Raw genomic sequence first — 27,842 nt, 5'->3', positions numbered from 1 at the left:
ACAGTTTTGCAGCTGTTACTGACTGAATTCGGGTTTGGGGATGTATTTTGAGGTGAAAACTTCTACTAGTAGCCTCGGGCTTAAGGGGTTGAAGAGCGTGATTGATGTGATATTTTCACCGACAGCAGGTGTGGAGTAATGATACTGTATACCTGCGGGAGAATCAGCACAGAGTAACTGCTGCAAAAATCATCCAACAGCCTGTAGTTACTCAGATCGAGAGCATGAAACTGTTTATATAATAATAAAACATACTCTACGTACTCGTGACAGATATACCATCGGAGAATGATAAACCATTCGTCTGTCGCAGCTAACTACAGGTAAATAACAAGAGTTATCCCCATAAATGTAACTTTGTTTGACGCACGCTGTTGCTGTTGAACCATATTTAGTCACCGGGGCCGGCGCTGGTTGCCTCTGCTACACTTTTTAAAGTTGCACAGAAAGCTGTCGAGATTCCATACCGACGCCACTCTCCTTATATGGCACACACTGCAACCTCTCTGTTCAGTGTATCTGCTGCCCTCCTCCTCGTCCTCCTCTTCCCCCCCCTCCACTGTGTCTCTCATCCCGTCTACTCGTGTTCCTCGCTAATGATCGACACCCCACCAACTTGATGTTGACCAGAGGGAGCTCAAAGGGGTCGTCCTTGTTGGTCTCTGGTCTGTCAGCACACAACACACACACAGCAGCAGCACAGTGCACAAAACAGGCCACAGCTATCACCCCGCAGCGTGATTTATTGGAGCAAATAGAACAGTGTCCTTATATAGGAAGTTCCATCGGAAAGACGCTGGAAACGGGAGGGATGCAGCAGGAGAGGGATGGAGGGAGGACGGCTGCCTGTGATAGTGGAGTGGGACGTTCGCAGCAATAGAGGACATGTGAGGGATGTACACACACACACACACACACACACACACACACACACACACACTACAAAGGAACATTAATTGTATGAATTATGATGTTTGCAGGGAAACTCTCTGGAGAGGTTACAATAAAAGGGGATTCCTGTCCTGCATGGGGACAGCTGGTTTGCCTTATGAGGAGTTGGGAGCACATTGCATCATCTATAAAGCCATGCAGGATGTGTGACTGGTGCACAGTCACACGATAGGTTTGAGAATTGTGATGCCTTTTCAGGTTGTTTTTTTACCCAATTCTTTTTCTTTCTTTTTTTTGCCAGATATAGTGTTTACTGTATGATCCTGCAGCCAAAAAAAAAAAAAAAAACCTTAGTTCCTAAAACTGAAAACACATTAATCACCCGTTTTTTATGAGGTCCGCCAAATTTGAAACTTGTGTTATTTTACCATCATTTTAATTAATGAATTATTATCACATGCTTTATCATGTAAGCACATTTTATCATTATAGTGGAAGTTTATTTATGAATTCTCTGTGGGGTTATTTAATACATTTTGCATTTAAAATATAGCTGTCACATAAATAGTGGACTAAAATTATCAGTGTATTTCCCTCTGATAGTAAAGTATGATGTAAAAAAAAATGGAGTATTCGGTACTTTAAAATTGTACTTATGTAGCCTACTGTACTTGGTTCGGTTTACTTAGTTACATTACATCACCATAATCTCACCAGACCAAGGCTGACGTCATGTTTCTGAGCGCTGGGCAGTTCAATAAAAACAGTAAACACAAAGATTAAGTTATTGTGTTTTCCATTTTATTTTAAAGTGTTAAATGCGACTTTTTAATCCTCTGACATTTTATCTGCAGCGCTTTCTCCATTTGAATGAAGAGTTGTTCTCCATTCATCTCCCCGTGCGTCTTTAAACCTGCTGGTGTCCGCAGTGCGCATGTCCGCTGCCTCCTGCTCCGCTAATGGATGGTGCCCTGCCTTGCCTGCGACCGGACGATGCTGGAGGAAGAGGAGGAGGAGGAGGAGGGCCGGGCTCGTGCAGCTCCACCCTCGCGCAGCAGTGCGCAGTTTAAATGGTAAGCCTTTGAAATTGTCGGGGGTCATTTGGACTGTTCGCTTTTGGAGTACCTCGTCAACGCCGGCTTCTCCAAACTCTAACTTTCCAAATCCAAAGAACATAAATTTCCTCACATTATGTAAGTATATCGTTTCCTGCCGCGTGCCATAGCGGGGTTACACTGAACGTGCACCTGTCAAACCGCATCCCTCTCGCGCGTTGTTAACTTTGGCTGCGTTCAAGGAAGATGAATCTATGTTTTGTGTTTTTTCTGTTTGATTTCCGGTGCACTGAAATATGAAGTTTCATGTTCATTTAGTGCTATAAAACATTACGTTGAACCTTATTAACTTCAGCTTATTAACATACACTGTGATAATGGTTTTGTTTTTATTTGCATCACTTCCTTTGATAACTAATGTGATTTAGGTCCCAGTTCAACAGCACATCATGTAATTAGTGCACGAATACTTATCATGTATGCAGAGTTTTTATTTGTGGGTTAAATAAAGTGTAACAGAGAAATAAAACATAGTGTTATAGTTTTAACAAACAGTGCTTAAACACTGTCAAAGAAAATATGACACCAAGCTGCAGTAATGAGTAAAGAGGAAGCTGAGACTATCGAAGTACAAGCATGCCTGTAACCATGGAGTTTCCTGTTTCCCAAATATGGTCATATTAAGCTGCTTGTCTGTCAAGCATGTTGAGCTTTGTGGTTGAAGATGCAAACAGTTGAGAGAAGTGACCCATGAAACTTTATCAGATTTTGGAGGTTGTGTTTTTTTTTATCCTCCTTGATAAACCTGTCTCACTTTAGTGTTTGTTCTTTTATATAATTCTGCAAATGAACAAATAGTTTATTAATATCTCAAGCTAAACTGTATGTTTCCAATAATACTTTTCTGTAACTGTGTTGTCTATTTAGGAAAAGTTTGTCAGTCTAAATGAATATCAACATGACAGTTTATTACACTGACAGACTTTTGATGTGAAGCGGTTCAGTCTCAGATCCCGCGTATGAATGTTTGCACCGTAAGCTGAACGCCTTTGACTCATCATCCTCAACATCGAGGCATCTCTGAAAGACGAGGAAGTTGTGGGTTGAGTGTTTATTTTGTCACCATATTTGTACAATTCTGCAGTCGACGACATATTCCTGCAGTCGCAGCCCGAGCGGAAGCTTTTCCTGCGACAAATTCGAGTGAAACATAATTTAATTATTTTCATTGTTTTAGTCCTAATCACTTGTACAAAAGCATGAAAATCTGAATGCACCAAGGTTTTATAAGTAGATGATAACGTGGGAGAGGAAATGAGTAACATCTTTCAGCTCAACCAGAAATAGAAAGGTCATTCAGTCTCACATTTCTACTGTTTGTTATTTTTGACAGAGAAATAATGAAACTTCATATTGGACTCGTGATAAGTTTACACTAATGTTTGTGTGTCTTTGAGAAACTGTGGCCGACACCAAATAATAGAGAAGGATTATGAACAGAAAAGTGACTTTGGCTTGATGGTTCACACTGAATTCAGTGAGTTTGTGGGTTATTGTTACTTAGAAATAACATCAATATGAATGTGAATACATCGGTTATAATTGAGAACGGGTGGTTTAGCCTCATGCGAGGAAAAGAATAGAGCTTTGATTTGGCTGAGCTCTTGTCATCCTGAAAGGTTTCAGACCTGTTATGTCAACCGCACGTCAGACAGCTTCAACAGACGCCGACTGAGCACAAGCTGTGTTTAAACAACAGAAAGTGAGAGAGGAAGCTTTGCAACGGTGTGTAGCCGAGTTGGTGAGAAAAGTTAAAAGTAGTGAGCTTGACTGGCTGCACATACTTAAACCACTGGGTGGTGGGGGCGAGGCGGGGGGGGGGGGGGTAGGAGGGGGGGGGGTCTGGAAGAGTCAGGAAGAGTCTGTTTACCTTTACCCACAGAGATATCACATCATGAAGGCATCAGCTGGTCCCTTCCTCGTTTCCTCAGCAGTGTGCTCGACTCCCTGGACTCGCACTGACTGTGCAGTTTTTGACAAATAGCAAGCGTCCGTCTCTGTTCATGTTTTTGTCCTTCGGTAGTTTTGGGTGGTTTTGGCGAATCCCAGGGGGGGCATTCATATTTTTCTCAGGACAGTGTTATGCGGAGAGATGGAGGGGGGTTGAATTAACAAGCCTGTGAACAGGAGTGACGTTATTGTCTGTAACCCATGAACCACTAAGTTTTCTACTCAGGAGCTCAGAGGCTAATCTAATGCAACACATCACACTGTGTGTTGGACTCACTGGACTAAATTTGTTCACTAGGAGGTTTTGTTTTAGTGTAAAATATGATAATATATTTGACATATTTGCTACCAAGCTGTATTTTTATGACTTGCATGTACGTTTCCTGCACCTACTCCTGTTTGCATCTTACATAACCTCCCCCTGCAGCTACCACTCCCCAGGCATGCCGGACTCCCAGCCACTTGTTCATATTTGAGCCACTGACCGTTGCATTTAAAAATGAACGCCGATAGGGGCCCATGTGAAAGATAGTTAAAGCCCCGGGCCCCCCTTGGGCTCTCCGCCTCGCTGTTATCATTTTGGAGTAAACGACAAGGCCGGCAAGAGACATACTATTCCCTATTTGGGCTTTGTTTGGAAGTTCACTTGCCTTGCTGTTTAGGTCCACACAAAAGAGCGCTGCTCCAGAGAAGGGGCCCTTATATGGTCATCGCAGCACGAGACTGAAGCCTCCTAGCTGGAGACAGAGGGAGAGAGAGAGGTGGAGGGTGAGAGACTAGGGAGAAAAATGGATGTTGTCAATTATGCAATGACTAAATGAGTATGAGTAAGTGCCAGTCGGTATTAATGGTTTGAGGTTATTTCAGCTAAAGTTGTCGATCTTTGTTACTGAGTTGATTAAAGTCCATTTATCCAGCTTCGGCCTACAGTCGGGGGGGGGGATGTTTGTGCGTTTCCCTTGTGTTGTGTGTGTGAAAGTGTAGGGTCGAGAAGGGGTGGAGGTCCGTGAGAATGGCTGCGCTCTGGAAATCCCCGCTGGATCAAACACGTTAACTCTTTGAGTTGCAACCGCAACAGGAGGCAACTTTTACCAGCATGTCTCCTGCAGTCAGACTCATCACATGCTGCACTGGTGCCATTTTCTGATTATCATCCAGTACCTGCAAGTGATGCATAACTGCTATAACATGTCCAGGAAGATTTTCTGTTCTGCTGAAACTCATCTGTTTCCTGACTTCCTTCGTCCCCTCGTGCGTCTGTTCTTTCCTTCCTTCCTTCCTTCCTTCCTTCCTTCGTTACTGCCCTCCATCTCTGCTTCCTCTACTGCTCACTCGTTTGTAACATTCAGGTTATTTGTTCTCGACAGCTGGCCCTCCACTATAAGTCAAGATGTCCAAGAAGGCCCCAAGCGAGGACGAGAAGTTCCTCTTTGTGGACAAAGACTTCCTGAACAGCCCCATGGCTCAGGCCGACTGGGTGGCCAAGAAGTTGGTATGGGTCCCAACGGAGAAGCACGGCTTCGAGGCGGCGAGCATCAAGGAGGAGCACGGCGACGAGGTGCTGGTGGAGCTGGCTGACAACGGCAAGAAGATAACGGTCAACAAGGACGACATCCAGAAGATGAACCCGCCCAAGTTCAGCAAGGTGGAGGACATGGCCGAGCTCACCTGCCTGAACGAGGCCTCGGTGTTGCACAATATCCGCGAGAGGTACTTCTCTGGGCTTATTTATGTAAGTATCCAACAAAGACATTCGAAAGTTCACAAAAGTAGTTTCACACCAAAACACATGAAATCTATACGTCCAGATGTTACTTTTTTTTATGACAACTGCTGGACTTCTAATTTCTTTATTTTAACAATACTAATCTTTTTATCGAGGCTTTCGGCCTCTGACAGAAACAAAAAAACACAAACTTGTCCAAACTGTTTCCCCGTTGTCGTGGCCTCTGCTCTCAGACGTACTCCGGCCTGTTCTGCGTGGTGGTGAACCCCTACAAAATGCTGCCCATCTACTCAGAGAAGATCATCGACATGTACAAAGGGAAGAAACGACACGAAGTCCCCCCTCATATCTACTCCATCACCGATAACGCCTACAGAAACATGATGCAAGGTAGGACGTTTCCTCTGCTCGTCCCAGCCTCGTTCGCTTTCATTCATCTTCTCCTCGTGAGCTGCAAAGATGGACCAGAGACTTGTTTTCTTTGTGTTTCCTGCCATGTTTGCTCTCTAATGGCCTCATTATCTGATCTGTGCAGAGTGTCTGTCTACTCTGTGAAGCTGATCAGATTAAATGAATGAATGATAACAAACTGAGACAAGAAAAAAAAACAAAAGCACACGTACTGTAGAAAGCTGGTGGAAGTCATTGGCAGCTGTCACATGCAAACTGTGCAAGCTGCTGTTTTCAGTTGAGTTGTGTCCGCTGGTAGCTTTAAGAGCTCGCTGTGGGTGAGCTGTCAAAGGCCTCGCTTATGTCTTGGTCATGACTGCTGGCTGCATTTTTAGCTCTGTCATGTTGACAAAGCAGTTATTAGAAAGCTGTCAGGCTCATAGTTTCAAATGCAGACCTGTTTTTATTATTATGCACCGGCTAAAAGCAACCTCAGAGCTCCGACTGTCTGCCGCGAGCTCATCGCAGTCGGCTTCCTGCTACGAAAAGTATAAACGACCCTGAAAAAAAACCTTTATGGCCTGTTTGAGATTCAGTGTCTCGTGGAGGTGACGATAGTGGCCCTGGCAGAGCCGTGCTTACAGTAAATGCCTCTGGGCTACCCCAGCAGTGATATGATTTCAGAGTTTCCCACAGAGCCGCTCTCTCTCTCATGTTTCCAGGGGGGGTCTCGCTCGCTGGATCTCATGTTGACGTGAGGATGTTCTCAGAGGAGTTGACATCTGGATTGTGAGATGGTTGAGAGATGGGTGGAGGGCAGTAAAACATTTCCTGTTTCAGCCACACACACACCCCCTTCCTCCTGCTCCTTCCCCTTCCTTATTCAAATAACAAACTCTTTTTTTTTTTTTTTTAATCACTGTAAACGTCAAAGATTTTTTTTTTTTTCTTGGGTGAAATAAGAAAAGTTTGAAGTGGTTTGGGACGAGTTTCCTCAGAAACAGGATGTTTAGACAGGACTTACAGTAAATTAGTGAAAGAAAGTCAGATTATTCTGTCTACACTGTATGGATTTCATGTATGCAGAGGCAGCTGTCAATGCTGATGATGTAGTCGTCATAGAAACCAAATACACACATGGATGAGTGATAATGACACAAAGAACAATAACTAATGCGGTTTAAATTTACTGCTCAAAATCTGTGAAATTTGGACGTAAACTGCATCCAAATATATGTTGTGATTTGCAGCATTTATTGGCACACGCTATGAAAGATACACCAGAATAGTTGGTCCAGAGATGTGAGCTAACAAGTGGGATATTATCAGCTTGAAACTTTTCCAAATACATCACTTAAGTTGAAGATTTTATGTCAATTGTTTCAGTAAAATCAAACGCTACGCAGCAAATCATGCAGAATACATACGTATGTTTTAAACCTTCCCTCCATCCATGATAACTTCTGTCATTATAAACAGAACCTATCCATCATTTCACTGCCTCTCTTCTTGAAGAAACAGACACTAAGGCTGAAACTGGAGTTACTTTTCACTGATGTTACTCAGTCAGGATGATTTGGATGATCTGAAGAGTTACAGGCAGCTCAGTGCACATTTAGAGAGAAGATACGTTACAGCACTCTTCACTGATCATTGATCTAAAACACGGGAATGTATCGTCTGGTTTTGTACTCATGTCGTCACTTCCTGCTCTTTCCTCAACTAAAGTAGTTCAAATCAAACAAGTTATATAAGCACGTTTAGATAAACCTTTGAGCTCCGAGCTCCGTTTCTTAAGTGCCGTCTTTAAGTTAATGTCTATGTTTTTTAAGGAAATGAATACATTAACTTTTGCTGAAATGATATCTGAGGCTGCTCGAAGGAAATAGAGGAGCCTAAGAAATGCAGCTGCACTAATCTGTAGTCAGATATACTTTAACAGAGGTGATGTAGCATCAGACTGAATATTAAGTTTGTGTTTAAATAGCTGAATTAGTTTGGCTTTAACAATTTATAGTAAATATCCTATTAGGTTTTGGATAACGCAGCGTAAGGCTTTCTTGCTGTTACAAATACAGTGAGTGCACAGTGGAGGATTTAAAGTTGCACCAAACTGGTAAACAGGAAATTAGTGTTTACCGCCACAGCAACGGCATGTAAACATAATGTGAAGTAAACAAGAAGGGGGAGGATTAAATGGTGTTTGTGTGGGTGTTTGGATTTCCCTTCTTCAGCTCATCCCTGCAGAACAACCCATTCGAGACTTTACTTTATGGGACTCTACGTGCACGAGAAGGAAGAACATGTTTTGATTTGCTGCATTTATTTCCAACTAAACATTTGCTCAGGCTCATGATATATGAAATGACAATTGGTCTTTAAGCTGGTGGATCACACATTTAGCTTCCACACCACAAAACCGGGCTTTGAGCGGGTTTAAGTTGGAAGTAAGTAAAACTAATTAAGCCAACGGCAGAAGAAATGGACGCAAGATAAGAAATATAAAAGCAAAAGAAAGATAAGAGCAAATCATAAAAGAGAAGCAACACATACTTCATAAAAAACATGACATAAAAGCTTATCTTTTAATATGCCAGAGGTTTTAACCAGAGGAACCTCTTTAGACACAGAGTTTCAAAAACTGGCATACTTACTTGAAAATATTTCCTCTTGTTTTTAATCTGCAAATCAGTTCATAGGCAAAAGTTCAGTGAGGACCCAGATGTGATCAAATCAATCTCACATTTTGCTGAGCTTTTATTATTATCATTAATTCCAATTAATTATTTAAAGCTGAATATTCTATCCAGAGCTTGTTTTTGACTCTTGATTCTGTTCAAAGAATCATGTATATCCAAGAACTGCAAAGCTTTAGGATCGCCTCAGTATAAATGCTTTAGAGTCTCTAAATACCAAGAGGTTAAGACTAAAGCTACACACCTATGAACTCCCTGTGAGCCCTTAATTAATCTAATAAAACTGCGGCTGGCAGGGATTTGTTATTGTTAATAGACCGATAGGGTTTCCCATGAAGTAGTGTCTAATGATGCAGAGCCTTCTGCGCTGTGTACTGTCGTATTAACAATTCACATATTAGAGTGGAAGTGGTGCATAACTCCAGCAAATCCAGATAACTCTCTGAAGCTTTGAGACATTCTTTCCTCCATCTTGGCTGAAATCCAGTTCCTCTAAAATTGTACTTTGCTCTTTGATGTCCAGGAAGATATTCCCGCGGGGAGTTTGCTGTCCTCCTGCAGCAGATTAGCGATGTACTGCGTCTTCTGTCCTTGACGCTCTCGTATTATCAAATCTAACTGACGAGACTGAATCAGTTTCAAGGAAATATTCTGAGTGTTCGTGTCGTGACGAAAAAAAAACCGTGTCTCTCCTCTTTGAGTTTCATTCGCTGGTGCGACAGTGAGTCTTTCTCTATCTCCATCTCACCATCTCTCCTTCTCCCTCTGCCTTAATTAGGAAGTGCAGAGAGAGAACTGGCTGCATTTTCTGTCTGTCTGTAAATAATTAATCTAGTGCAACAGCAGCCAAACTCAAGTCTACACGGAGAAACAGCATCCGTGCTACTTTACAGTTCATGGGGAGGCTGTGCACTGTAACTGTGTGTGTGTGTGTGTGTGTGTGTGTGTGTGTGTGTGTGTGTGTGTGTGTGTGTGTTTATGTTTATGTTTATGTCCATCTCTGTGAAGACCAGTTTGAGTTTTAGCGAGGACATTTCCGTCAGTCCTCACTTTCTGACAGTTCAGACTAAGTCAGCGAATGTCCTCACAAAGATGGCTTTACAAATGTGTGTTTTCATGCACAAGCGTACTGAATTATTTCCCTCTTCGCGGCACGAGGATGAAGGCTACATCATTTAAAAGGGTACATCACATGACATTTGATCTTTTACACTCGAAACCTGACAGCAAAGTTATCTCTTCTTCAGCTGTGAGCCCCTCTACTCCCCCACATGTTGTTCATTTTGAAGGATGAAGTTACAATTTAGCCTTACATGGACTTGGTGTTGTTCTCCCAGGAGACAGTATAATGAGTCATTGCTCAGCACATTCAGAGCTGATTTTCACGGGTAGAAATCAAAGTATTTGGGGCGAGTTACGTGTTTCCTCAGGCCTTCACAGATCACACAGTCCCAGCTGATTGTCTGAAATAAATTTATCTTTATTCCTGGTGAAAGCCTTGTGGTTTTACAGTAGTGGACTGAGCTGGGTGTACTTGCCAAAGTTAAGGAGATAAGAAGGGAGAAAGAAAAAGAAAAGTCCCTGATTCATAAAATACATAATAAATCTTTGGTGATTGCAGATTCTTTTGGTTTATCAGCTCATTCTTATGGTTTATGATGTTATCTTTGATCTGAAGAATGACTTGTTGCAGAAGTCATCTAACATTTTGACTTTTCTTTGCTTCTACAGATCGTGAGGATCAATCTATTCTCTGCACGTGAGTAAAAATGTGTCACCTCCAAACTCACCTGTCTCACTTTTACCCTTCATCTCTAACACGTCACATAAACACAAGTAGGAAAGCTGCATCTGCATGTGTGGAAGAACAGTAACGTAATACTGGTGTAAACACGGAGTCAGACAGACCGGATACCTCTCGGGTCTCTTAGCACCCAGTTTCAGCCACCAGTGCCAGTGAGAAATCATTTTGTTTGTGGGATTATGTTGCCGTGGAGTTTGTGTTGCATTCAGACGGAGCCAAACTGGATGTGCACGAATGCTCTCGCGGCGCTCCCAGAGGGCCGCGGCCTCGCTCTCCTCTCAGACCTCTGGTCAGGAAGTGTGCCCCGGACCCTGGTGGGAGAACCAGATTAGCTTTCCAAATGTTTGGGGCTCCATTTTGTTTGTTTATTTGTTCTAAACTAATTATTGACAACTTTGAGTGGGCAATCGGACATCCAGGGACAAACGGCCTCGTTTTGTCTGGCGGGGGACGGCCTGATCTTTGGACTGGCCTCTATTTGACTTCTAATCTGTAGAAAACAAAATTTAAACATTAATGAATGAGTTTTTCCTTTGTGGGCTTTAGTGTCCTACTTTGAGTCATGATGAATCATGACTAGATGTTTCTAGATTTTAGGTTTTGCCTCTCAAACATATTTTTACTCCTTACATACTTTACATCACAGTGGATTGTGCTCCATGTTTATCTACTTCTGGTATAAATGTACGACATACTAACATAGTAAGAAGAATAACTTTGGAGAGAGTAAATCAAACAAGTAGAAACTAAAATAATACATAGCATATGAGAAAGTACACCTTAAATGGAGCGAATGTGTTCCTCCTCTCCTGAGTTCACTACAGTCGTTTAAATTGGCTGATTGACATCAATCAGGTAACATATAAGTCACAATATGTGCTTCATTATGCTTCGCTGCTCAGTTTTCAGTTGTATTGGCAATGGAAGTGAGAGAAAGCTCTTCCTCGTTTTACTGTAAACTTACTGAAACCAGGATGTAGTCAATTCTTTGATCAGATCAAACCATTTCCTCAACTATTATGCTGCTTTCTCAGGAAGACTGGAACAGTTTGGTTGTGTTTAACCCGATCGGTGCGGGAGCTTTAACTTTTTAGTTAACAGCACCGATGTGAGAAACAAACTCCACTACTCAGCCTCATCAGGTATCTTTAACCATAAAAGGGAGAACTGTTTCTAGTCTGACGCATGTAATATGACATTTTCCTCTTGCGTGTGTGAATGTACACGTGTGTTTAGTTGCATTGCATGTTCTTTGTCATGGGAGACTTGTGTAACTATAATTTACAGGATTTTCCTTGTTTTAACTTCACTAAGAGGAATGACATGCATCTGCCAAGACAGACAATTCTCATCTCAGATCACATTTTAAGGTTAAATTAGATGAAATCAATCAGAAATACAGACAAGATTTTCAACCCCTACAAAGTCACACTGTAGATTGTTTTATTCCTCCCCTCAAGTTAGACCCACAGGACTGTTTCTTATGTTCGAGAGAGATAATGACAAGTCAAATTTTCTTGTAGTATTGAATTCAGGACTGTTCTTTGTGGATTGCATTAGATCATTTTTTTTCTGGTCACTTGTATTCTGGTGTTTTCTAGTAGTTATATTATTGCTCAAATTCCTCCTCACAGTAGCGAGACTTTGCCATGGGAAAAAGAAGCTCCTAAATCCATTCTGGAGATGTTGACATTTCATCTCACAAGGTCACCATTTTCCTTTGTCTGATATTCGCTGCATGTGTGCAGAAAAAAAGAAAAGAAACTGGAAGGAATTAGTGTATTTGCTGGGCTGAAAGTCATTGCATGTATGAAGGAATGCCCATAATTCAGCCCCCTGGGGAGTATAGATTTTCCCAGAAGTGTTGTTGTTGTCATGTTGGGGAAGCAGTTGGTAGAGTGAGTTGTCCACTATTTGCAGCGTTGGTAGGTCAAGTCCCCGTCACATTCCTGGTCCTTGAGAAAAACTGTAGTTATATGTTGACCTCTAAAATAAAAAATTTAAAAAAGATGCCTTGTCAGTGCATAAGTACACACATTGTTCACTCAGGAGTTGTAGATAAAAAAAAAGAAAAGAGTAATTCTTCTTTTTTTTTTGTTCAGGTTTCCTATAATATTCAAAATTTAAAAAAAAACCTAAATCTTAATCAAATTAAACAGCACATCTGAATATTAACAATGAGGTGAAGTATGACGTAATGCTTTATCTGCTTCTAAATAATCCAATGATCATAAGTGAAACCTGTACTGAGACAGTTTGATAAACCATGTGGAGGAATTTATCCTGCAACCAACCGCTGCCTGCAGCAGGAGCCTGGATGTCGTACCAGACATGAACGGGGCACAGTAGTCAGATTCCTCTTGGAAGCTGCCAAGCCGTAACACCCAGAGCGTCCCGGTCCTTTTAAGGACCATGACTGAGCATGTGTCTGTGCGCTGGTGATCTCTGGGATCATTCAACTTTGTCTGAAGCATCCAAGATCGTTTTGTGTAAAGAAAGAATGTGTTCCTGCTTCTGTTCGAAGACGTTCGTCATACGTAAATTGCCTTTAAATGGAAGCGCGTGTCAGGTTTCTGACTGTCGTGTTTAACAACTCCTGATGATTTTGGGTTTTAATGTACAGACTCTGTTTCTGCTGCCGTAATGTGTCGGCTCATAAATGATGTGCTGCTGACAGGCAGCTATTTATTTGTAGAGTTAGATTAAACAATTTTGGGGATTTGGGAGGGTTTGTACAGAGAGATAGATGAGGAAATACCACACACACTACCTACAGGAATCCTGAATCTACGTCCAGCAGCCGTGTCCTGTCTATTACAACCAGAAATACAAACAACATTTTTCTTCAAGAGAAAACAGTCAAACTACCACGTTTTCAGTCAAAAATTCACTTTTTTTAAGTAAGTAAGCAAATAAAATGTCTCCAAAAATGTCAACATATTGCTTTAAAACTACAATAAGTCTCCCTCTCCTTCATATGTGTGTGAGGGATCAGCGTGTACAGTATTCAGACTCAAAAATAACATTATGCTTTGTGTCAGGCGTTATCTCTGCGCGCACATGATTTCCATTCAATTAAACCGGGTTACTGAGCTGTGAACGAAGAGCCTGTCGCTGCTGCTTATCTTCACGTCCTCCCTCATTCTCTTCCACTATCTCCGCTCGGTGTCTCTTAATCCCGCTCTTCACCCTTCTTCCTCCTCCAGCGGAGAGTCTGGTGCCGGCAAGACGGAGAACACCAAGAAGGTCATCCAGTATCTGGCCGTCGTGGCCTCCTCACACAAAGGAAAGAAGGACAGCAGCGCTGTAAGTATCCTGTGTGAAGAGATCGTGAGTTCGGATCTGTCAGCCAGTTCCCTCACTCTTGAACACCATGTAGGAAACTGCCCAGTTTAATCCTCTATATTGCCATTTCCTCCAAATAGCAACAATCAGGATCACAGTTTGCCTACGTGAGTAAAGGGGAATGCCTGTAGTGTGTTTCTGTGTGCGGTGTTTGTTCCTTCGTAGGTTAGAAAAGTGCATGAAGGTAGCGTCACTGAAAAAAAAAAGAAGAAATTCTGTAAAAATGTTTTCTTACACCAACAGTAAAGATGCCGAATCTCAGTGTTTGTCAGTTAGATGGTTGTTTGACCTTAACGTTTGTCATGAAGCCGAGCTGATTTAGACTGCATGATAATCATCATCATCATCAGTACTGACCCGCGGTCACTCGAACTGTCCGGTGACGGGCGTCCAGTTTTGCCTTCCTCCTGAACTGGTTGAGTTTTGTGTCGTCATTCTTCCACGGACATCCTTTCCCTCCCGGCGGAGGAGCCGTTGAAACCTCCCCGGCAGTGAAAGGGTCTCTCACAGATCAACGAGCACAGTGTGAGCATGCCCATCTCCTCTTCCTATCTATCAAACGCCGGCCTCCTCCCTCCTCCTCCCTCCTCCTCCTCCCTCCTCACCCTCAGGTCCCGCAGCGGTTACTGGACCTCCTCGTGTGGAGTTTCTGAAAACACCCATTTTCGTTAGATTGTTGACTTTTAAACAACCAGACCGGGCTGAAATAATCTGAGTCCTTTAGTCAAATCTCTTTTTGAACAGCGCTTCAAACAGAATCACGAAAGCTGTGTGTTGGTGTGGTATGTAGATGAAAACGTTTAATTCATCAGCCAAATCGATGCCACCGACCGTGCTCTCTCAGAGGAAACGCCGCCTCTGGACTCCGTCTCTTTGACCTCGCCTGAACACAAATAACAACAAGTTTCATCTCATTTCTTCACCTGTCCTCCTCCTGCTGCTTATCTATCTTTTTTTTTTTTTTTTTTTAAGTATTTCTTATTTAAAGCGTAGTCAGCTGTAACTTTCTCTGTCATGCCATCTTTGCTGTTCTCTTTTCTTTTCTCTCCTTTTTTTTTTCCCTCCCAGTGTCTTAAATAAACAGGAGCCTCCTCTCTGCTTTGCCAACTCTGAACTGCACCTCCTCAGCGGGTCTGTATCTTCCTCTTTTTCTTTCAACAAAAAAAAAAAAACGACGAAAAAACCTGTGAACAGACTTTTTCAAAAACTACAAATACATTAGAGCAAAAATAGAGAAAGAAATAATATTTAAAAAGAGGCAAAGTCAAGTTTTCATTTCAACTGCTTTTTCTGATTCTTCTCATTAATTTAGCAGAAAACAGTCCTCTAATACACGTTTCTTTTATAAATGCACTATAATTAGTAAGAACATCTGCTAACAACATATTTTGTAATTAAGCTCATCAAATATACAAGTTTATCATCATCTATCTCCTCACCGTTGTTTCCATCTCACCGTTAACCATTTTGAACACGATATTAACACTTCGACGTGGCGCTCTTTCCGATCCATCGTGGCTTTAACTCGTTTACCAGGTTGCCAGAGGGGTTTTGTTTTTTTTAAGCGTGAGATTTTGGTCGGCGGTCTGCAGCGCCTGACCTGGATGCGGACTGAAACAGACCACTTTGATCAGGTGGATTAGCTCGATGCAGTGTGACGGGGTGTCTGCCTCATTTACCGACCATCGCCCTGCTCCACCCGCCAGTCCGCCGGCTCTGCAGTCACGCTGGAAGCAAATCACATCTCCGGAGGGCTGTTTGTGAATCCCAATCGGTTTTAATGTGCCGACACTTTGAATGAAAAGGCTTTGTTCGGGACCCATCAAAGGTTTTAAGGCCGGTAACAGTATTCGGATGCCTTCTCTAACCCGACGTGACCTCGAGTCTTCCATCTCCTGTTCTGTTCCCTCCTCGTTTGATCAATTTCTCTTGAAACTGTCTTATGCAATAATATAAAGATATTAGTGTGGAGTTTTATTTTCCTATTAAAGCTACTTCTCAGGATATTTATTGACCAACTGGTGCCAGTTTAGTGCTTCATCTTTTTTTTTTTTCTCTCTCTTATTAGTCGCCATTAAAAACTTTCCGGTAAACTGACCCTCAACACTGCCCATCCCGAATCACCTCGCCCCCACCAAACACACCTGCTGCACAACAATCAGTGTTTAACTGTGACATGTCTGTGTATCGCTGTCACCACTAGGGGGAGCTGGAGAAGCAGCTTCTTCAGGCTAATCCCATCCTGGAGGCTTTCGGGAACGCTAAAACCATCAAAAACGACAACTCATCCCGATTTGTGAGTTCGCTGTTTGTTTTTCTGAAGTGACTCTTTAAAGCTTCCTGATGCTCTTCATTGTTTATCAGACATCGTTTCTATTTATGACATCTTCTTTTCTCATCGCTCACAGGGAAAATTCATCCGGATCAACTTCGATGTGACCGGCTACATTGTTGGAGCCAACATTGAGACCTGTATCCTTATTTACTTTTTTTTACTTTTCAGTCTGAGAAAACAACTTATCAGATTTCACAAACTCTTCAGACTGAAGTGTTTCACCTGAGGTTTAATGTAGTACGTCATCATACCACCTGCTTGTTAACAAATACCATGAAATGATGGCTTCATATTAACGTGTTGATTATAATTCATGTTGAACTTCAGTAACCGGAATTTTATTTGCAGAAAACAATAATCAATTCAAAGCCAAATAAGAAGGACTCTTTTTTTTTCGAAAACATTTTCGACAGTTTTAGCTGTTACTAATCTTGACATAAGAATTAATTTATAAACCATCTTTCCTGACAGAAAGTGTGATTATTTTTTTTTTCCATCTGTAATTCAAACTTGTGTAATTGGGCCTGAACAAGAAGTTTATGTACTAAAACCTTCCTGAGCAAAAAGCATTTGTACTCTTTAACAGCCGACTCTTCTCAGACCTGCTGGAGAAATCTCGCTGCATCAGACAGGCGAAGACAGAAAGAGCTTTTCACATCTTCTACTATATGATTGCTGGTGCACAGGACAAACTCAAAGGTAAGATGATGATCAATCTAAAATATGTGTGTGATGTTTTTGTGCTTTATTGACGACGTGCTGTACTTCTTCACCCTCCTCATGGTATTTAGCAACAATTTCATGAGAAGTGAAACCATCATATTGACCATAACTGTGATGATAAGTCACCAACTCTTTAAAATTGTGTGTTCTATCGTCAGAGGAGCTTCTTCTGGAGCCCTTCAGTAATTACCGCTTCCTGAGCGCCGGCCACGTTCAGCTGCCCGGCCAGCAGGACGACGAGATGTACGAAGAGACCATGGAGGCCATGAGTATCATGGGCTTCAACGACGAGGAGAGAATCGGTATGAGTGTTTGATGTGATCTGAATAAGAGGAGCAACTATAAGCGTGTCTAGCTGCACATGTGTGTACTTGCATTGAGGGCCGGTTCATCACTGCTGTTAGACGGCCTGATACGTGATTGATGTGGCTATCTTTTACCTGCACGTCACCACAAATACAATTGTATTATCTCAAGGCTAATTTAGTTTATAAAACGATCTGATTTCTCTCTCAGATATCCTGAGGGTTTGCTCCACGGTCATGCAGCTGGGAAACATTGAGTTCAAGAAAGAGAGGAACCAGGAGCAGGCCACCATGCCCGACAACACCGGTTAGATACAACTACTTCATACTATTAGAAAGTCCAGTAGCATGTGATGTAAAAAAAAATTTCCAACTGGAGAATCTACTTTTAAAATCTCTTCTTATCTCCAGCGGCCCAGAAGGTGTGTCACCTGCAGGGGATCAATGTGACGGACTTCACCCGAGCCATCCTCACCCCTCGTATCAAAGTGGGCCGAGAGGTGGTGCAGAAGGCCCAGACCAAAGAGCAGGTACCACGAGGAATGAGCTTCATTCAAAACATAAGAATAACTGCACAAGATCTGGATTTGAGGAGCACTTCTCACATCTGTCATCTCTCATTTTCTGTGTGTGTGTGTGTGTGTGTGTGTGTGTGTGTGTGTGTGTGTGTGTGTGTGTGTGTGTGTGTGTGTGTGTGTGTGTGTTTGCCAGGCTGACTTTGCTACTGAAGCGTTGGCTAAAGCTGTGTTTGAGCGACTGTTCCGCTGGATCCTGTCCCGAGTCAACAAAGCGCTGGACAAGACCAAACGCCAGGGAGCCTCCTTCCTGGGAATCCTCGACATCGCCGGCTTTGAGATCTTTGAGGTATAAACGTGTTGATCTCGGAGGAGTCATTCAAACAATCAGCTCTTATTTGAATCGTGTTAAATGTGTCGTAGTCAAATACACAGAGAGTGTCTTCAGCTCTGTCTTCTGGTTGTTGCAGGACAATTCCTTTGAGCAACTGTGCATCAACTACACCAACGAGAAGCTGCAGCAGCTCTTCAACCACACCATGTTCATCCTGGAGCAGGAGGAGTACCAGAGGGAGGGCATCGAGTGGAACTTCATCGACTTCGGTCTCGACCTGCAGCCCTGCATTGAGCTCATCGAGAGGCCGGTGAGTAAAAATTAGACACTAAACTCACAAAGTCCGTTAAATCCATCCAGCCGCATAAGTTCTCCCGCCCAGCGCGGGGAATTTATGATTTATGTGTCTTATTTTTGGGTCAAACTAAGTTGTATCTTCTCTGCAGAACAACCCTCCAGGCATCCTGGCCCTGCTGGACGAAGAGTGCTGGTTCCCCAAAGCCACAGATATCTCCTTCGTGGAGAAACTCATGAACACACAAGGGAACCACATGAAATTCGCCAAACCTAAACAGCTTAAGGACAAAACAGAGTTCTCTGTCTTTCATTACGCTGGGAGGGTGAGCACGAAGCGGGTCATCTCGTATTCTCATTTTGAGTAATAATTTAGAATAAGAATAAGTGCTGCTTGGATTGCTGACGTCTCGTTAAAAAAACATGTAAAGCTCACATAACAGTGATGCTGTTTTGTTTTTAGGTAGACTATAACGCCACAGCCTGGCTGACAAAGAACATGGACCCTCTGAATGACAACATCACAACGCTGCTCAGCAACTCCTCCAACCAGTTTGTGCAGGATCTCTGGAAAGACGGTGAGACGTCTGAAAAACACCGGTGCAACAATGCTGCTGCAGCCGTCACCACAAACAACACAACTCTCAGAATATCTGGAATGATTCGATATTTAATCCCATAAAAAACGTACACATCAATGCTTTAAAATCATATCAGACACGCGAGCGAACAGCTTGAGTACACATTGTTTTGTGTGTTTGTGCGTCTCAGCGGACAGAGTGGTGGGTCTCGACACATTGGCCAAGATGACGGACAGCTCCATGCCGAGCGCCTCGAAGACCAAGAAGGGAATGTTCCGCACAGTCGGGCAACTCTACAAGGAGTCTCTGGCGAAACTCATGACCACGCTGCACAACACGCAGCCCAACTTCGTCAGATGCATCATCCCCAACCACGAGAAGAGGGTAAAACAAAATTCAAAAAAAGTTTCTTCCAAAATGCAGTTGGTTTAACTCATTATACATGTATGTTCTTGTTGTGACCAAAATATAAGATACATATTTTGAGGGAAAAGCTATTTTCGTATTTAGTGTTGATCCAGCATGTCAATAATCAAAACATTATACATAGATTTATTTCCTAAGACATAAAAAAAACACCTCAGTAAAATGCATTTACTAGTAACCAGTCAGCCATTGTAATCTAATTGAAATGCTGCTCTTCTCAGGCCGGGAAGCTGGACGCTCACCTGGTCCTGGAGCAGCTGAGGTGCAACGGTGTGTTGGAGGGAATCAGAATCTGTCGGCAAGGTTTCCCAAACCGAATCGTCTTCCAGGAGTTCCGCCAGCGGTGAGTCCGGACGCCGTGTTTCACGTCCAGTTTAAGGTGTTTCTGTAACCACTTGTTAATAAGTGTGACATCGTTCTGTCTCTTCACAGCTACGAGATCTTGGCTGCTAGTGCCATTCCCAAAGGTTTCATGGATGGCAAACAAGCCTGCTGCATCATGGTGAGCACAATCGTCGTCCGTGTTTGTTAAAAATCATTGCAGTCGCTGTTTTCTTCACTCAGTCGTGTCCGCTGTGTGCAGGCAGCACCTCATCGTTTTTTCCTCCCGTCTGCGTAGATCAAGCACCTGGACCTGGACCCCAACCTGTACAGGATCGGACAGAGTAAAATCTTCTTCCGTACAGGAGTGCTTGCTCAGCTGGAGGAGGAGAGAGATCTGAAGATCACCGTGATCATCATCGCTTTCCAGTCGCAGGCTCGAGGCTTCCTGGCCAGAAAGTATGAAAATACGAGCCTCGTCTCACACACCCCCGCCTCCAATAGATAAGCTGTCTGCGGTGGATTAGGCTCCTTATGATGAACTACATCCAGTCTTTCAGACAGTATTTTGGCCCTGGAGAGGATTTCATAACTATAACTTTCATTCTTGCTGCTTTTAGCCTCATAAATTAGACAACTTCACATGTTGCACTATTTCATACGTGATATAGTGGTTTCCCTGCTGTGCTTTTAAAGGGCGTTCGCCAAGAGGCAACAGCAGCTGACAGCCATGAAAGTGATCCAGAGGAACTGTGCTGCCTACCTCAAACTCAGGAACTGGCAGTGGTGGAGACTCTTCACAAAGGTCAGCTAGTCGTGCTGCATATTCATGCCACAATATCACACTGCATTCTTGTATTTGAGGTTCTTACTTAAGAGACTATTTCAACAACTTGATCAAAACTGAGTATATGGTTTGACTGTTGATGGAACGCTACAGGGCTTTTAATTTGAAATGGGGGCTTTTAATTTGAAAGGGATACAGGAAAACATGGCATTCAACAGACCAATGGTGTAACGTTATTACTCAGTCACTGTCTTTACCCCCCATGATTAAGACTTACGCCGCCCATCTGTCTGAACCGCAGGTCAAGCCTCTGCTGCAGGTGACCCGACAGGAAGAGGAGATGAGTCTAAAGGACGAAGAGCTGCACAAAGCCAAAGAAGTTGCTACGAAGATTGAGACGGAGCTGAAAGAAATCACCTTGAAACACACATCGGTAAAAAAAAAAGATGAGATCTGCAACAACGACACAAACACAAACGTTTACCAGGAGCCTGTTGATCGTGAAGCTGAGGCCCATTTCTTTCTGTCTGTGTGCTGCAGGTTTTAGAGGAGAGGAACGCGCTGCAGGAGCAGCTTCAGGCAGAGACGGAGCTGTACGCCGAGGCTGAGGAGATGAGAGTCCGTCTGGGAGCTAAGAAGCAGGAGTTGGAGGAGATCCTTCATGAGATGGAGGCGAGGCTGGATGAAGAGGAAGAACGTGCTCAGGCGCTGCTGGTCGACAAGAAGAAGATGCAGCAGCAGATGCAGGTCTGAACATCTGTTCCTTTCTTTATTATTTCTTAATTGCTGTTATTTAGTTGCTATTTGTTTGCTTTTTTTTTCAACCATCTGATGAAAATGATGCAGAAACTGAGGGCTGAGTCTTTTTTTTAATGTAGGAATTGGAGGAACATTTGGAAGAGGAGGAGGACGCCCGCCAAAAGCTGCATCTGGAGAAAGTTACCTGCGACGGAAAGATCAAAAAGTTGGAGGATGACATTCTGGTAATGGAGGACCACAACAACAAGCTGCTGAAGGTAAGAATTAGAAAAACAGAATTTATCAGAGGCATATATTTTGGTGAGAGGGTTGGTGTCCAAAAATGTACATTTTACTCAATAACTGCCCTGTTTGTGATGTTTTGTAGGAGCGGAAGCTGATGGAGGAGAGGATTGCAGACTTCAGCACCAACCTGGCAGAGGAAGAGGAGAAATCCAAGAACCTCACTAAGCTCAAAAATAAACACGAGTCCATGATCTCTGAATTGGAAGGTAATCATGTTTAATGCATTCCTCAGACGCATAACTTAACTTATAAAAACGTAGATTCGTGAGTGTTATCCCTCCCCTGAATTAGTCCGCTTGAAGAAAGAAGAAAAGGGCCGCCAGGAGCTGGACAAGGCTAAACGCAAGCTGGAGGCCGAGTCCAACGATCTACAGGAGCAGATAGCCGACCTGCAGGCTCAGATCGCCGACCTCAAAGCTCAGCTCGCCAAGAAGGAGGAGGAGTTACAGAACGCCTTGGCCAGGTAAAGTTAAACTCCGGATGCTTTTTAATTGTTTATCTCCTGAATATTTACTCAAAAATACAATTTACAGGTTTACTTTTTCTATGACTGCAAAGTATTTTTAATGCTCTCTCGTTCCTTCCAGGTTAGAAGATGAGACAGCGCAGAAAAACAACGCTCTGAAGAAGATCAGAGAGCTCGAGGGACACATCTCAGACCTGCAGGAGGACCTTGACTCTGAGCGTGCAGCCAGAAACAAGGCGGAGAAGATCAAACGGGACCTCGGAGAGGAGCTGGAGGCCCTCAAATCCGAGCTGGAGGACACGCTGGACACCACCGCCACACAGCAGGAACTAAGGTTCACTACACTACGTCCAAATATACCAATATGAGGGTTAATACAAATTAAGGATTTAGCTGATGGCTCATGTTTAATAGAGGTGTAAGACAGATGTGATGTAACCGCATGATCCATCTCTCTTTGTGCAGAGCCAAACGCGAGCAGGAGGTGAACCTGCTGAAGAGAGCCATCGAGGATGAGAACCGGACCCACGAGGCTCAGGTCCAGGAGATGAGACAGAAACACACCCAGGGTGTGGAGGAGCTCACCGAGCAGCTGGAGCAGTCCAAACGAGTACGCCTGCATTATCTCACAGGGTTTTAAATACCCATATGTCACTTAGCTGTAGGTACATTCACTGCCCTCTTTTCTCCGTTATCTACAGTATTTTAATATCTTTCTTTCATCTGCGAAGGTGAAATCAAACCTGGAGAAGGCTAAACAAGCTCTGGAGAAGGAAACGTCAGAGTTGACGATGGAGGTGCGCTCACTGGTCCAGGCCAAACAGGACGGGGAGCACAAGAGGAAGAAATTGGAGGGTCAGGTGGCGGATCTGCAGTCACGCTTCCACGACAGCGAGAAGCAGAAGGGGGAGCTGGGCGAGCGCTGCTCCAAGATGACAGTAAATCACTTTCAGTTCATCTTCAGTCCAGTCGGAAGAAAACAGCTGGAGTTTAAAAAGAATCAGTCTGAGAATCCTCATGCTTGTTTCTGTACAGGTTGAACTGGAGAGTGTGACAAACCTACTGAATGAAGCAGAGAGCAAGAACATCAAACTAAGCAAAGACGTTTCAAGTCTTTCCTCCCAACTCCAAGACTCGCAGGTAACTGGACTTAGAGTAGAACTTTTACTGCTGAAATGTGCAGTGAAAAGTGAAGTGTTAACCGCTGAGCTGGTGTGCTGCTGCAGGAGCTGCTGGCTGAGGAGACACGACAGAAGCTGCAGTTCTCTACGAAGCTGCGACAAGCAGAGGATGAGAAGAACAGCCTGCAGGAGCAGCTCGAGGAGGAGATGGAGGCCAAGAGGAACGTGGAGAGAAACGTGTCCACCCTCAACATCCAGGTCAGAGGTCACGCCAGGAATTGCGCGTTATTGAAAGTCGAGGCAATAAAGAAATAAGATGAAAAATCTCAATTAGAGATCGGAAAAAGACTCTTGAAAACAGCCTAAAAAACTAAAGAAAAATGTCTCTTATGACCAGTAATTTAACAGAGTTTTTGTCTGTGCGCAGCTTTCAGACTCAAAGAAGAAGATGGACGAAATGTCAGGAAACATCGAGCTGCTGGAGGAAGGGAAGAAACGTCTGCAGAGAGATTTGGAGGCGGCCAACACTCAGTACGAGGAAAAGGCCTCGGCATACGACAAGCTGGAGAAGACCAAAAACCGTCTGCAGCAGGAGCTGGAGGACACGCTGATGGACCTGGACAACCAGAGGCAGAACGTGTCGAACCTGGAGAAGAAGCAGAAGAAGTTCGACCAGGTCGGTAGAATCAGAAAACCGATGAATCAAGTACAAATTACAAAACAAAACCAAAATATATTATTGTGCTTTTGAAGGGATAATAGACGTGGATTTAAAGGTGTTAATGCTAACAGGATGTAGTCCCTTTAATGGAAATAGTGGTGATGGATGTTGACATCCATTAATCCGTTATCATTCGACCTCTCTGACCTCCAGATGTTGGCTGAGGAGAAGAGTATCTCCAGTAAATATGCAGATGAGAGGGACCGGGCCGAAGCCGAGGCCAGAGAGAAGGAGACCAAGGCGCTGTCGCTGGCGAGGGCTCTGGATGAGGCCCAGGATGGCCGAGAGGAGCTGGAGAGAGCCAACAAGGCCCTGAAGATGGAGATGGAGGACCTGATCAGCTCCAAGGACGACGTGGGAAAAAATGTTAGTGCCGGAGCGTCACTCAAACCGTCTCTCTTTAGACTGCTAACGCTGAAAGTCTGCGGTTTCACTGCTTTATTGGTTTACAATGAATACAGTATTCAGTTCATTTAACAAAATATATTGATGGAAGGTCCACGAGCTGGAGAAGTCCAAGCGAGGTCTGGAGGCCCAGGTGGAGGAGATGAAGACGCAGCTGGAGGAGCTGGAGGACGAGCTGCAGGCGGCCGAGGACGCCAAACTGCGACTGGAGGTCAACATGCAGGCGCTGAAGGCCCAGTTCGACCGAGACCTCCAGGGACGAGACGAGATGGGAGAGGAGAAGAAGAGGCAGCTCATCAAGCAGGTAACGAGGCATCTTCATCCTCCCGCCCGAAAAAATTCACCGCCAGAGAACGTCAGGAGTAATCTCAGCAATCGATGCACACTGACTGCAGGTTCGTGAGTTGGAGACGGAGTTGGAGGACGAACGGAAGCAGAGAGCTCTGGCAGCGGCAGCCAAGAAGAAGCTGGAGACGGACATGAAAGATCTGGAGGGACAGATCGAGACGTCCAACAAGGGACGAGAGGAGGCCATCAAGCAGCTCCGCAAGATCCAGGTGAGAATGAAGGGATGCAGCAGAATTTACCTGGACAGTCTGATTTTGGTTTTTAATTTACAATTTTAAACATGTGTCTCATTGGAGGTTTGTATCACTACTGTACAGGCTACTACCAAGGCTGTCCCGAGATTTGTTTTTACCTGAACACCAAATAGTTTAAATTCATGTAGGTGACGAAATGAAATACATAATGAGAATATAAATATAGTATTGTGTTCTGTTTTTGTGAGCATCATTTACCTTTCCAAGGAATATTTCAAACATTTCTGTTGGTACAACTTTAAGGGTCAGCTGACAAAGCCTCAATAAGATATATTGTTTCTGACTTACTTATAAATATAATAAACCCTTTTCTAACGTGTCATTTGTTTCTGTTTGTCTTCCTCTCTCCAGGCTCAGATGAAGGACTACCAGAGGGAGCTGGAAGATGCCCGTGCTGCCCGGGAGGAGGTGCTGACCACCGCCAAGGAGAGCGAGAAGAAGGCCAAGAGTCTGGAGGCCGAGCTCATGCAGCTGCAGGAGGTAACGCTGTAGATTCGTAACGAGGCAACAACATTTCCGAGGGCACAAAATAATAACGGACGAACCTCTGATCCGTCTCCAGGAACTGGCCGCAGCCGAGAGGGCACGGAAGCAGGCGGAGGCCGAACGAGACGAGCTGTCCGACGAGCTGGCGAGCAACTCCTCTGGAAAGTGCGTGAAGAGTTCAATCCGTTGGTTTTGTCTGTGAAGCGAGCTGGGAAAAAAAATGCCGATAACATTTCCTGCCGTGGTCTCTGCGCTCAGGTCAGCCTTGGCAGACGAGAAGCGTCGCCTGGAGGCTAAGATCTCCCAGCTGGAGGAGGAGCTGGAGGAGGAGCAGAGCAACATGGAGATCATCAACGACAGGCTGAGGAAGAGCACGCAGCAGGTGAGGAGACCGCGGCAGCTCCTTCTGTCGTGAAGCGGTTGAATGGAACCGCGGGGGGTCGTCATCCTTCTCTCCATCCGACAGGTGGATCAGCTGAACAACGAGCTGCAGACGGAGCGCAGCACCTCCCAGAAGAACGAGAGTGCGCGGCAGCAGATGGAGCGCCAGAACAAGGAGCTGAAGGCCAAACTCCAGGAGATGGAGAACCAGGTCAAGTCCAAGTTCAAGTCCTCCATCACTGCCCTGGAGGCCAAAGTGGCGCAGCTGGAGGAGCAGCTGGAGCAGGAGAACAGGTCAGACGAGCACTCAAAGACATGTCTGAGAAATAAAGCCAGTAAAGTAAGTTGTATATCACAACTTCAATCAGTCCAACACTTTACATGTTCCAGTCATGTTATAACGTCATATTTTATATCTATGCTTGATGTAAAACATTAGACATCTTTCCATCTCTTATTTTTCACTTTGCACCAGTTGTACTCTCATTTAGTCTTCTTGAACTGGTGTCCATCTTGTTTCAGGGATAAGCAGGTGTCCGCTAAGGGCCTGCGCCAGAAGGACAAGAAACTGAAGGACCTGATGATGCAGATGGAGGACGAAAGGAAACAGGGGGAGCAGTACAAAGACCAGGTCCGATCACTCGGTGCATCCGTACAACATGTAACGAGAAAATACTGCCTGGAGAGCACCGAGTCAGCAGATTTCTTCTCTTGACTCTCCAGGCGGAGAAGGGGAATACTCGCGTGAAGCAGCTGAAGCGGCAGCTGGAGGAATCGGAGGAGGAGTCTCAGCGCGCCACGGCCGCCCGCAGGAAGCTGCAGCGGGAGCTGGACGAAGCCACCGAGGCCAACGACGCCATGAGCCGCGAGGTCAACACCCTCAAGAGCAAACTCAGGTAGGACCAAACCCAACGAGTCGGCCTCTTCTTCTGTCTGTCTTCTTGGACGGGCAGTGGGGTCTTTTGTTTACCTTTTATTTGTGGGATGCTTCAACAGGAAAAAAAAAAAAAGTGTGTTATGTTTAAAATATATTAATCAAGAGGCGAGACAAACAAAATAACAGTTCGAACTAAGTTGTCACTAAAGTCCTCTTCGAGGGTTGTAAACAAACATTTAAAGTATTAAAACATTTTTAGTTGAACTTACTGAGCACAAGCAAAACAATGGTGTCCATCTCTATTCCAGAGGCAACCCTGAGCCCAAGGAGTAACACGGCAGGTACCTCTGCACCTAAAAGTTACCCAATCACCACTTCTCCTTGATTCAGCAGAGCCTTTTCATCCCCATGCTCACCTTTAACGCTCTCATTCCTTTCATTGAGCCTGACTGAGACAAATATGACTCGACGAATAGCAAATTTAACAGAAAATTGTTGCGAGTCAATTCGGTTTCTATTTTCATTTTCATTTTCATTTCCTCGGCCAGCCATATTTTTCTCAGTGCTTGGTTTACCTTCCATAAACCGAACTCATTCTCCTGAGCAAGGCGCTGAATGAGTTACAAAGATAACCGGCGTGCTTAAGCTGTAACCGAAGCACGACTCATCGACAAGCCTTCGCCCGCACGGAGGCCGTCCCGTGACGACCTGTTTTGTTTTTTTGTCTCGTCTTGTCGTCTCGTGTGCATCTCTGTGGCGTTTTTAGGCGCGGAAACGAACCGTCCTTCGGCAGCACACCTCGGCGTATGGGCGGAGGCCGAAGGGTGGTCGAGGATGCCTCGGAGGAGGAGGCCGACTCCCAACACGACTTCAACGGAACAAAGTCGGTGGAGTAAAAAGACGCTCAACGACCAGATATCAGAATTACTGTCCGGGGGCTTAAAAACAAGAGGGTAACTTCAAAATGCTATCTAGCTCTTCCATATCACTTCAAAATATAGATATATATATATATATATTTCCCCCCGTTTCCAGTAATCCAGCCTTCTTGTTTCAGAGCACCTTTTCTTGACACAAAACAATCAGCAGGACTTGATATCGAGTAGAGTTGTTTCGGTGCCTCTGCTGATGTGTGATTTGCTGTTTTCCTTTTATTCCTTTTTTTATTTTTTTTATTTACACTGTTTTTGTACTGCACTGA

The 27,842-nt window shown here is 44.1% G+C and overlaps 1 protein-coding gene across 3 annotated transcripts; it reads left to right on the top strand.

Moving 5' to 3' along the window:
• Positions 1 to 1,997: 1,997 nt before the first annotated feature.
• On the top strand, positions 1,998 to 27,834 carry myh11a (myosin, heavy chain 11a, smooth muscle). 3 transcript variants are annotated; one of them, XM_069166004.1, is made up of 42 exons: positions 1,998 to 2,084; positions 5,324 to 5,688; positions 5,916 to 6,072; positions 10,500 to 10,527; positions 13,779 to 13,878; positions 13,998 to 14,024; positions 16,121 to 16,213; positions 16,326 to 16,389; positions 16,853 to 16,951; positions 17,134 to 17,277; positions 17,492 to 17,587; positions 17,692 to 17,810; positions 17,992 to 18,144; positions 18,266 to 18,439; positions 18,576 to 18,749; positions 18,887 to 19,001; positions 19,195 to 19,388; positions 19,652 to 19,773; positions 19,863 to 19,932; positions 20,050 to 20,210; positions 20,448 to 20,556; positions 20,840 to 20,971; positions 21,079 to 21,285; positions 21,417 to 21,554; positions 21,665 to 21,788; positions 21,874 to 22,045; positions 22,170 to 22,382; positions 22,514 to 22,658; positions 22,780 to 22,986; positions 23,084 to 23,188; positions 23,275 to 23,427; positions 23,597 to 23,845; positions 24,044 to 24,256; positions 24,387 to 24,599; positions 24,691 to 24,852; positions 25,249 to 25,377; positions 25,460 to 25,548; positions 25,642 to 25,765; positions 25,850 to 26,058; positions 26,287 to 26,395; positions 26,488 to 26,660; positions 27,408 to 27,834. In XM_069166004.1, the coding sequence occupies exons 2-42, from the start codon at positions 5,347 to 5,349 to the stop codon at positions 27,535 to 27,537; spliced, it is 5,937 nt and encodes a 1,978-aa protein (XP_069022105.1). In that variant the 5' UTR covers positions 1,998 to 2,084; positions 5,324 to 5,346; the 3' UTR covers positions 27,538 to 27,834. The 3 variants fall into 3 exon arrangements, with proteins under 3 accessions (XP_069022105.1, XP_069022104.1, XP_069022103.1); XM_069166003.1 differs by lacking the exon at positions 13,998 to 14,024 and adding an exon at positions 26,950 to 26,982 and having other exon boundaries at positions 27,408 to 27,497; XM_069166002.1 differs by lacking the exon at positions 13,998 to 14,024.
• Positions 27,835 to 27,842: the final 8 nt, after the last annotated feature.

Source organism: Embiotoca jacksoni, unplaced genomic scaffold (genome assembly GCF_022577435.1).
Source record: "Embiotoca jacksoni isolate LCO1_2020_lvr unplaced genomic scaffold, fEmbJac1.0.p SCAF_36, whole genome shotgun sequence".
Lineage (NCBI taxonomy): Eukaryota > Metazoa > Chordata > Actinopteri > Embiotocidae > Embiotoca > Embiotoca jacksoni.
This window is presented reverse-complemented; position numbering and strand designations above follow the sequence as displayed.

Coding starts and splice junctions, on each gene's coding strand:
- myh11a (XM_069166004.1), top strand. CDS start 5,347: ATGTCCAAGAAGGCCCCAAGCGAGGACGAGAAGTTCCTCTTTGTGGAC. Junction 17,811..17,991: donor AGGCCCAGACCAAAGAGCAG/GTACCACGAGGA, acceptor TGTGTTTGCCAG/GCTGACTTTGCTACTGAAGC. Junction 22,987..23,083: donor AGCGCTGCTCCAAGATGACA/GTAAATCACTTT, acceptor GTTTCTGTACAG/GTTGAACTGGAGAGTGTGAC.